This window comes from Phalaenopsis equestris, unplaced genomic scaffold (assembly GCF_001263595.1).
Source record: "Phalaenopsis equestris unplaced genomic scaffold, ASM126359v1 Scaffold000223, whole genome shotgun sequence".
NCBI lineage: Eukaryota > Viridiplantae > Streptophyta > Magnoliopsida > Asparagales > Orchidaceae > Phalaenopsis > Phalaenopsis equestris.
The window spans coordinates 891,398-902,640 of record NW_018164665.1 but is presented as its reverse complement, the minus strand read 5'-3'; the positions used below and the strand labels follow the sequence as shown (position 1 = coordinate 902,640).

The following is an 11,243-nucleotide window of genomic DNA, read 5'->3' as shown; positions in this document are numbered from 1 at the left end:
GCAGTAGTGGCGGTTGGCCACATATGACGTGGTTTGAAGTAGTAGCACCAGTAGTTGGCCACATAAGTCGTAGTTGGTTGCGACAAAGACAATAATTGGTTATAAAGCTTGTAGTAAGTGGCTGCAATAGAGGCAGTGACCATAAAGATCGCAGTTGAAAGCTATAACAATGGTAATTGGTCATAATGTTCGTAGTTGGTTGTATGAAAGGAAGTAGTTGGTCATACATGTTGCAATCAATGGTTATAATAACGATAGATGGTCATAAAAGTCGTAGTTGGAAGATATATCAACAAAAGTTGACCACAATGGCTATAGTTAGTTGCTACAAAAACAATATATGGTCATACAGGTTGTAGTCATTGGTCTCAATAGCGGCGTTTATCTATAGAGGCCATAGTTGGAAAAAAGAATAGTTGTACTTGGCCATAATGTTGTAGTAGGGCTACAACGATAGTAACTAGTGGATGTTGGTGACCGGTGCCTTGCAAGAAGCATGTGGCGATAGAGTTTGACGGTCGACAGCGGCAAATGAGCAGTGATCGATAATGGTTGGCGGCCATAAGAATTAGTTGTTCCTCGTTGATTCTTCTAAAGAATAAGCTCTGGAATTTTAAATTTTCTTCTCTTCTCCTCCTCTCAAGTGAAGAGATGGAATCTATTTATAATTTTTTAGGAGGGGCTTTTTGATTTTTTTCATGTATAATTTATCTAATCATTTGATGGGACTATTTGTGTTGATTCCCCTTGATCATAAGTGATTTTTTAACGATTTGAGTGCCTCAATGATCTTTAAATATAATAATCTTAAGCTCGTTGGATTTCTCTCATCGAGACGCTTGATTTTTACTATAAATATATCAAATTTATATTTCGTTCAATTGATGGTTTAAAACATCCAATTTCGCTTGAACAACTTGATCTGAGCTTCAGTGGAACCAAATTAAACCAATTTTGACATCATTAGGTTTATCTTGTCGGGCTCATCAATTTGACTATATACTTGCTGAAATCTGAGCCCATGTGATCTTCGACTTGAATTTGAAAGATGCTTCATTAAAAATGCATCAAGATTATCTCCTATACTAAGCCGAACTTTTTTAAAAATTTTTGGAAAGGTAAGCCCAAAAAGAGAATACGTGTAAGCCCAACAAAAGAATATGCGTAAGCCCAAAAAAATTAATATGGGCCACTCGAATCCACAAAAGAAAAAAGTGCGCGAGCCTACTAATAATAAAAACAAAGAGGGATTTTTACACAAATACCACATTAATTTGTATATTGATATTATAAACACTAAAATTTTGTTATGAAAACTACATCATTGGTAGATAAATATCAGAGTTCATGTGGTAAATATGTAAATCCCCCCTGCATTTAAGTCAGATCAATTAATTATACAATGCAACAAAAACAGCATACCATCTGAGAAAATATTACATCAGGACTCCCAACGCAGTTTGCTTTCGGAGTCCAATAGCAGGGCACCAAGTGTCAAGTGTGTCTCACTATAATACACTGATATTAGCCGATATTAAAAATGACAGAGCCTACTTGACACAAGACGTCCCACCATTAGACTCCAAATACATCATAAGTCCTGATGTAATATTTATTTGTTCCATTTAGCCTTTTCTAAACCTAGAAAATATTAGGTGCAAATAATACAAAATTTTTAGAATTTATAAACCTGATCCATAGGATATAAGATTGCAATAGGGGCATTTACATAAATACCACCCATTTCAAACATATTTATATATCTAACACCCAAACTTTTTTTTTATACAATTACAACACACAACTCAAAATATATGCCATAAAAAATATCATTATTTTGAAATTTAAAAAGTGCGATACATTTTTTGCATGCATATGTAAAATATCATATATGTTAAAATGGAAGTTTAGATGGTAGATATGTCAATATGTAAGAACTAAGGGGTATGCATGTAAATATATCTTCTGAAGTAGCGCTCCATCTGCACATAGAGACCACAATTCTTATTTATTCATACATCCAACATTTAAATTTTCATAGTAAGTTATAAGACATTCAGATCTTTAATATCATATAAAAAATACAGCTAACACCAACTCTAATGACAGAAGACTTGTGGTATATATGAAAATCTAAAAATTCTCATTTTACAAATACATTCCATCATGACAAATGAACGTAGGAACAGATTAATGACCTCACAAACATACAAGAGCTGATCGCAGACTACAACCAAACATTTAGAAGGGCAATTACATACATAGCACTCTAAATATTGCTAATTACGAAACTAACATCATCTTTCATCCATTTTTTAAATTAAACCCCGACCGATATCTTTCATTTGAGAGATTTGCATATCTACCGCTGAACATAACAACCGCCGAAACTTCAATTTTAACCTGCAAATCATCCAGCCTATACTGAAAACATGGGAATCTGGTGGTCTATACGTCAAGATTGAAGTTTGGGTGGTTGATATGTTAATACATGAAGAATTGGGTGGTAAGTGCATAAATCCCCCTTTTCATTTTTATTTAAATCCCAATCATTTGATCAAGGCACACATAAATGCATTAGTTATATTGCAGGTAGTTTTTCTAAATAGCAATGTTTCAATTGCTATATATGTCATTAGCCCAAAATACATTCACCAACTTAGGAAAGCTATGGGTGCACTTAAATGCGGCTAGGTGATATTATAAACCAGAAAATAGCTCATTAAGAAGATGAAGGAAGATTTACATACATCCCACTTAGTTCCAATGTATTTACATACTTAGCACCAAAGCTTCAATTTTTACATATTCGTCACCTTATGTAATGCATGAAAAGGTATATTTCACCTTTTTTTAACTTAAAATAGTGGTATTTTTGATGTGCTATGAAAAATTTGGGTGATATAAATGTAAAATTCAAATTTTAGGTATGTATGCCTAAAATTAATTTTAGATAATCGGTTCCCTGTTTGATCATTCCAGCAGAGTTGGTCTTTCAGAATTATGAATCTAACATCCATAGAACCCTAAATTTCCTCATAGATTTGACTGTAACATCTTTTCTAAATGACAACTTCCATTTTTTTTTTCTCATAGTTTGTAAAATTAGATTTAAAGGAGAAATGGAAATAAAAGGAATAAGGCATATTTGTAATTTAAAGAATGTGTAAGCTAGAGATGACTAAATATATCTTGGAATCTTCTTTTTACAGTATCAGGGCTTTCTTTCCAAGTTTAATTACTACTTTTTGCAAGAATTAGAGACTTTTTGAAAACATTGAAAGTGAAGAAGAATCAAGTGATAAAAACAGTTATATATATTTATGTATCTAATTAAATGGCCAAAAAAGATGGAACCACATTCTTAAGGTTCTGAAGTATGGAACCTGGTGAAGTTTCAGCATCATGACTAATTTAGATGTTATGAAACAAGAACTTGGTTCGCATCTCATGGCTCGTCAAATTCGTAATCTTTGTACTCCGACGAAGCGCCGCTACCTCCATTCGGAACTCTGTTGATGCTGCCGGCGCTATAGTAGGGAGCATAGACGGATATCGGGCTGCCACGAGAGCTCCGGCTCTGTGCCATTGTTGTGCTCCTCGTCGTCTTTTGCCGTGCTTTTCGTCCCTAAAACGACCGGTCAAGTGATAGACTTGGCAAGAAAATACTAGACTTGACAAAAAAAAAACGCTTTTTGATAAGAAAAGAAGGAAAATTTACATGCATACCATACAATTTCTTTGTATTTACATATCTAAGACCTAAAGTTTGATATTTTTATTGAAGCATTTACATACATACCAAACAATTCTTATGTATTTACATATCTTAACACCCAAATTTTGATAGTTCCATGCACACCACTCAAATCTTTAACATCACATCAAAAATACCACTTGGCACTACCTTTCTAAAAGTGAAATACACCCTTTCCTGGATATGTTTATAACACCAAAATGTTAAAAGTGTAAATATCAAACTTTGGGTGTTAGATATGGAAATGCATAAGAATTTGGTTGCGAGCGTGTAAATTTCCCTTACATTTATGGCAACACTTTGCTTTCATGATCCACTGCATGAACAAGTGTAATTTATCTTTAAGAAGTTGGCGGTAGTGGTTTTTGTATGTGATAATAAAGATTAGTGAAATGCATGTAAATATGAAAGTTTAGGTGTAAGAAATGTAAATACATGAGAATTGAGCGGTACGTATGTAAATGCCCCAACTTCAGTTGATAAAAGGTAGATTTACATTCACACTGCTCAATTTCTATGCATTTATATGTTTAAAACCTAAACTTCAACACCTTAAATATGCATGGAAAGGTGAATTTCACTCATTAGAAGGAAGATTTACATACATACCACTTAATTCATATGTATTTACATATCCGACACGTAAACTTTAATTTTGACATATATGTCATCTTGCCTATGTATAAAAGGTGTATTTCAATTTTTAAAAGTTAAAATGGTCGTATTTTTGATGTGATATTAAAATTTTGGGTGGTATAAATCTAAAAACAAAAATTTATGCCTTATATATGTAAATACATAGGAATTGGGGGCATGTATGTAAAAGCCCCCTTTTGAAGTTAAAAATGGTGGTTTTTATCAGATATGAAAGTCTAGGTGGTATAAATGTAAAAAAGCAAAATTTAGATGTTAGGCATGTATATTCATGGGAACTAAGTGGTACGTATGTAAAAGCTTGATAAGATAATGCATGAATTTGCATAATCTGCACCTAACAGCAATGAAGCGATGAAAATCCTAAGATTCATTGAAATCCAATGAAAGAAGCAGAGGAAAGAACCCACCTTCCCCATACACTTTTCCAAGTGAGGAGCGAAACGACCTGCAACGATCGGTCTTCCGCAGTTCATGCAATCGAAGATCTCACTGGCGATAGCTGGATGTGTCTGACCGAATATATCAACCATGTTCTTGCTATTACCATCGCCGCTACTGCTAGGATCCGCCATCCTCGCTTGAGCAGACAATCGTAGCTCTTCCTCCTCGTCTTCTAGGTTACGGTCCAGACCTAGCCGGGCGATCCGGTGGCATTCCGATGCGACATCTACGATTACACAATCGAGCAAATCTCCGAACACCTTAGAAGATAGCTGCACGAGAAATCACAACAGAAACAAACCAATTTTAATGGGTTAAGTAATCCAATCCAATCATGAATGCCTTCTCATAATATAATCTCAACTTGGTATTCCATAGATAACTGACTCTTTTCTCATGATCTGAAGGTAGTTAAGTTCAGATAATCGGTTGACAATCATCATGTTCGAGGTTTACATTCAGAGCTATCCGTACTTTTTTTTTCTCGATTAGAACTAGTTTAACTTAGAATTCTGGCGCAAATTTATAATCGGAACAACAAGAAAATTAAACAGAGATTGCTAATTTCCCTTAACTGAAGTAAAAGTTTGCAAAAGAGGCCGCACCTTGAAGGGTAGGATCTCAGCAAATACTAAATGTAAGCGCTCAATGAGTCAAGATTCCTAACGAATTGTACAAAAAGGTTTCAGTGTCTATAATAGCTAATTTTCTGCTAATTTCACAAATCAGGAGCATTTAAGGAACTATGAACATCCATTTAGAAAGGAGATCAAACGCCAAACGGACATTAACTCATAAAAATCAACGCTACGTTACAATCAGCTGATCTGATGAGAAAGAAGAGAGCACACCTGTGATCGAGGAGACGCGCCGCCATCGTCGGAAACCGACATTTTGAAATCCGAGCCGAGAACCCACCAGCAGTCGAAACTGCAATCTTCCTATAAAAAACAATTCGCATCTAATCAAACCTAACGAAAACAAGAAAGGCAAACCAAACACAAGCCATCTGTAATGAGATCAATACCAGAACAAGTATTGTAAGAACCTGGATCAAATTGTCGAATAAGTCTTTGGGTCGCAAATCTTCTTGGTTAATTCGTAAGAGGGGAATAATCGAGAGAGGAGGGGGTCGATTCCGCGGAGAAAACGGGGCTAGGGTTTACAGGGATTGAGTGAGGAGCGAGATAGGAGGAGGGGCGGAGGCCGGGAGATTTTGTGGGTTAGCGGGGAGGAGACAGCCGAGTTGTTTCCGCTTTTATCACCGATTGGGAAGAGAAACTGAAGGAGGAGTATTTGAGCTCGGGAAAGGAAAGGGGAGCTATGCATTTCCGTGTGAGAGGGTTTAATTATGGCCGAATAAGTAGTTCTCAAATAACAATTGGAAGATTTACATAAATACCAATTAAGAACTATGTACTTATATGACTAATATTTAAATTTAAATTTTTTCATCCATGTCACCTTTTTCATGAAAGGCACAATTTACTATTTTGTTAAAGTTAAAATGTGGTACTTTTATGTGAAAATTGAGCTTCCAAGTGAGTCCATCAAATTCGCCCAACAATTAATCCCCGGGATTAATTATTCGTCAAAGTCTAAATCATCATTAAAGAACGAACATATGCCTCTGTCTGTTATGAGCTATCTGACACCCACGTCAAGTCCTCTTTGTGGATAGGCCTCGTACAGTATAGATATTACTTTTTTTTTTTTCTCTTTGTAATCCTACGAAGGTGGGGGAGCCTTGGGGAGTTATAGGGGCACTCTCACACCTCTAAGGGGATCTTTGGATCCTCACTTTCCATCTCTTTCAAAAAAAGTAGAAGTTGAAGCTTGAAGAGCACGGATCCATACGAGACCTGATGTTCTAAAACAATTCAACATACTGAAATGTGCAGTTAGTGTAAAATGCAAGTCAAATCTTGCAAGAAGAGATTAAGTGGGAGGGAGAATAAAGAACACCAATGGATTGCATCTGAGGGTTTGTAATGCACCAGATCAATAAGCTAAAAGTGCACATAAAAAAGATGATGCAAGAAGTAAGGCCAAAAACCTCCAAGACTTGCTTGAGAACCTGTGTCAGGCTGCACACAAAGTCACTAGGATCAATGGTTCCCAAGCGAGAGCTAACAAAGCCGAGACCAAGAGAGTTTTTTCCTCGAGGCTAGAGGGAGAAGATTATGAGTTGTATGTTACAAGAGAAGAACTTCTTGACTCTTAAAATGAGGAAGTAAATGAAAGGAGACCAAAGAAGAGAAAGCAAAATCAAATAGAGGATGCTTTTTCAAGAGAAATAACATAAGCTGAAGCACAACAAAATTTAAGATTCTAGTCATACAAAGGGAGACAGATCTAACTGATCATTGAGCTTCTTTTAAGTTAGCTATATGCTTGTTACGTGTAAATGACACCTTGAAGTGTCACTACTTATTCTTTATGACCTTGAAGAAATCAATTATATGTTGGTTCAACAATTTACCAAATGAGGGCCATGACCACTTTGATCTAAATATTTATTTAATTATTAAAAAGTATTGAAATTCTTGATATAAACCTAACAAAATGTTTATTAGATTCTAATCTTATTTAAAATTATTTGAAGGCAAGTAATATTTAAGTTTGGGATATTTGATGTGTATCAATTCTGCATGTTATTTTTATGATATTTAAAACTTTATTTATGTATTTGTTATGTTTTTTTATAGTATTTGTGATTGGATAGATAGTGAACAAATGGTTAGGCAATTTGTGGAGTTTAGAAGATGAAACAGACCCAAATTTAGCTAATTGGGTTGAATTGAGTTGATTGGATGCCCAAACACCAGTCTTGAGCGCCTAGATAGCCAATCATGGGCACCTAGGCACTGGAAGCCAAAGACAGTTGTCTAGAGGCCAGTTATGGGTGTCTAGACGCCCAAAACAATGAAACAGACGCCTAGGAACAATTTCAATTCAGATGTCTCCATTCGCATTATTTCACATCAAAGGACATAAATTTTTTTAGATATGAAGCATTGAAGGAGGAGAGTGGATTGAAGACCAACAACATGAGGGAGAATAAGCAATCGAAGCATCTTAAATAAGGAATACATAAGAGTGTTGTGAGTGTGAGTGAATGTTCTCCTAAGTGAGAACGAGTATAAGTGTGCGTGTTTATCCATTTATGTGTTCAAAATGGTGTAAAACTCGGGAATTTCATTATAAGTTTGTATGAATTGGTGGAGAATGTAGGTGAGATTGTTCTAACTTTATTAAACTTTGATTTACACTGAAATCTATGTTGTATTCAATTGTACTTATATCTCCTTTACATAAACTTTTATGCAAATTTGTGAAATATATATTATGAGATTACGTGTAATTTATTTCTAAGTTAATAGTTTAACATTCTGCTTGTAATTTCACCTGAATTAGCAACTTTGGATTTTTGTTAGGTTGGTGCAATCATGTTGGGAAAGTTGCAACACTGAGATTTTTACATGTTTAAACGAACTTTAGTTGTAATATGAAACTCTTATGCTCCTTATGACCTTGGAAGAGCAACACAGTGTTATTGTTTTTAGTTGTTAAATTTGCATATGACCAATTCAAGGGAGGCTTTCTATCACTTGTTCAAACTCAAAGCTATATTATAGGTTTACTTTTTACAAAAATTAAAAATAGTAAATTTAAAAATACTCAAATAATTAAAAATTTCGACCAAGACTTAAAACCAGCATATTAGAGCTTTTCCTTATCTGGAAAGTTAACTCATTATTTTCCTTATCTGGAAAGTTAACTATCTGGAAAGTTAACTCATTATTTCTATGATCGACACACATACTTACTTGATTGTGGGCGTTTCACAACATTTCTGTCATATTTCAACAAAGACTTAAAACCAGCAGATTAGAGTTTTTCCTTATCTGGAAAGTTAACTCATTATTTCTATGATCGACACACATACTTACTTGGTTGTTGGCGTTTCACAACATTTCTGTCATATAAACACCTAAACTTTGATATTTACATGCCTATCACTCAAATCATTAACTCAATAAACAATGCAAATAATACTAACTTTTTTAAATTGAAATACTTTTTTCATGCCTAGACATATAACAACAAAATATTATAAATGTAACTATCAAACTTTAGATATTTGATATGTAAATACATTAGAATTGTAAGATATGTATGTAAATTTCTCAGATAAAAAAAAGTGGCATCTAAATATTATTATTGTTAATATTTTTACCACCCAAATATTTCAAATCAAATAAAAAATATCACTATATTAATTTAAAAAAATAATAATAAAATACACCTTTTCATGAATATATAACGTAGTATATATTTGTAATAATTGAAGTTTATCATGTTAGATTTGTGAATATATCAGATTTATAAATATATAAGATTTGTATGTAATCTTCCATAAAAATTATTAAATGCTCTCAAATATCACTAATTTTGAAAATATTTACATGATTGAAATTGTAGGCATTGAATTACTTCTATACATGAAAAATGTTATGCAATATTTACATAATTTCCTTAATAAACTCTTGTTCCAAATTGTAGGCCTCATAGTTTATCTCGTATTATCTCTCACATAGAATATAGTATGCTAGCTCATCTCACACTAGATCTTACCGAATGCCAAATTGACACTCATTATCATTATGTTATCATTAACTCTACTTTTGACCCCACTACTCCTAACTTTGGAACTTTATAGTCTTAAAGCCTTATCCACATCTAAACTAGGACCTAAACCCGACCTAAGCCTAACATGACTACTCCAAGGAAAGCTATGTTCTAGGTAGCTTATATAACTTTGAGTATTCATATCCTAAGCGATGAATGGATTCCATTATGTATACCTACCTTAAATCTTAACCTAAACTGTTGTTTAGGTTAAGAAAACAATGAACACCACTAGCTTAGTCTTTTTTATAATAATGTAGTTTAAGTCCTAACGTGACCTTCTATATGAGCTTATACAACCTAATTATAAGCCCAAATCCATATATTAAGACCTACTTATGAGCTAAATTAACCAAACTAAACATTTAATCATATTATTTTAAAACCCTATTATAAACCTCGTAATGATCCAAATCGCCTATCAAAATATCATCCTAAATCAAACTCACCTAAAAGGACCTTCTCATGTGATAAGTTGACCATAAAAAATCTCATTAAAGTTTGCCCAAATTCATAATTCTAACCTTCCTAAGAACATATTTTGCACCTATAGAAGTCTAATAAACTTGGCTACACACTGCCTTATGTCTTTTCATTAACCTAATTGACTTAGGTTAGAGCCTTACTAACCATAACTTAGAGCATAATCTAAAGCCAAAACAAACAACACAAAGGACTCACATTTGTATAATAGAACAACAACCGCCACACCCTCTCAAAGTCAACCTATTAAAAGGACATTTAGTGGACCAAGGTTAAGTTAACTTGAATCATGGGTAGATTTAAGTCAATTTCTGGTCAATAAATCATTTAAATTAATAGTAAACCTAACTTGAGGCCATCATACCCAACATAATATTTAAGTTTGACCAACTTTACTCTATCCCTTTACTCTCAATTAATTCAATAACAAATAATCGCCTAACAAAAGATATCTCTTAAAACTCTCTTAACAGCCCTTTTGCTCCCAAATATTGTTATCAATTAGATCATGTTTTGATGGAACAAAATGCAGAATTAATATTTTTTTTTATTTTTCTACAATTTAATATTTATGTAGAACCATCATTTATCTTTGTACTTCCTCTTCTTCTCTCAAGCTAGGGCTTCCTTCACCTCTCTCTCTCTCTCTCTCTTATGATAACTCTCCTTAAGGCTCCCATCATTGCAACAATTTAGGAGAATGGTTCCTATATTTATAAGCTTCTAAATCAACAAAACTGCCTTTCTATTAATTTTCACTCTAATAACATCATTTCTAATATCAAGCTACTTATGCCAACTCTAACTAAATGAGAAACTTACATCAAAAAGCTATGCAGAATCGCACGCAAATTCTTATTAGTTCAAAGTAAATGTGATGGGTAGATGTTTCATACATGACAAGAACGAACATCTTTTACAAAGATGCCTGAAACAATAACTAAAAGACGCATGCAACAATTTTTATGCGAATATTTGAATATTTTCTTTTCTTTAATCCAACTTTCACCTTTGCAAGCACAAGTTCCATCAATCATCAAAATTCTCCCTCTTAAGAATAAAAAAAAACACTACAAATTATAAGATTTTCAATTTTAGAGCCACCATGTATTAACATATCTGACACCTAAACATTCATATTTGAATGCATAAGTTTATGACACCAAAGATGTTACATGTAAATACCAAACTTTGAATGTTCGATATGGCCATC

At 33.6% G+C, this 11,243-nt stretch overlaps 1 protein-coding gene across 6 annotated transcripts; it reads right to left on the bottom strand.

Annotated features, from left to right (window-relative positions):
- Positions 1 to 1,913: 1,913 nt before the first annotated feature.
- Positions 1,914 to 6,213, bottom strand: LOC110023220 (SAGA-associated factor 11 homolog). Of its 6 annotated transcripts, none has more exons than XR_002293875.1 (5): positions 5,883 to 6,213; positions 5,707 to 5,796; positions 4,822 to 5,127; positions 3,387 to 3,628; positions 1,914 to 1,982 (listed from the first exon to the last, which is right to left on the bottom strand). XR_002293875.1 is itself a non-coding variant. In XM_020722525.1 (4 exons), the coding sequence occupies exons 2-4, from the start codon at positions 5,746 to 5,748 to the stop codon at positions 3,449 to 3,451; spliced, it is 528 nt and encodes a 175-aa protein (XP_020578184.1). In that variant the 5' UTR covers positions 5,749 to 5,792; positions 5,883 to 6,213; the 3' UTR covers positions 3,206 to 3,448. The 6 variants fall into 6 exon arrangements, 4 of the variants coding, with proteins under 4 accessions (XP_020578184.1, XP_020578188.1, XP_020578185.1 ...); XR_002293874.1 differs by lacking the exon at positions 1,914 to 1,982 and adding an exon at positions 2,214 to 2,403; XM_020722525.1 differs by lacking the exon at positions 1,914 to 1,982 and having other exon boundaries at positions 3,206 to 3,628; positions 5,707 to 5,792.
- Between the last annotated feature and the right edge of the window lie 5,030 nt (positions 6,214 to 11,243).

Coding starts and splice junctions, on each gene's coding strand:
- LOC110023220 (XM_020722525.1), bottom strand. CDS start 5,748: ATGTCGGTTTCCGACGATGGCGGCGCGTCTCCTCGATCACAG. Junction 5,128..5,706: donor GCGCGTCTCCTCGATCACAG/GTGTGCTCTCTT, acceptor TTTCTCGTGCAG/CTATCTTCTAAGGTGTTCGG. Junction 3,629..4,821: donor TGGAAAAGTGTATGGGGAAG/GTGGGTTCTTTC, acceptor CGGTCGTTTTAG/GGACGAAAAGCACGGCAAAA.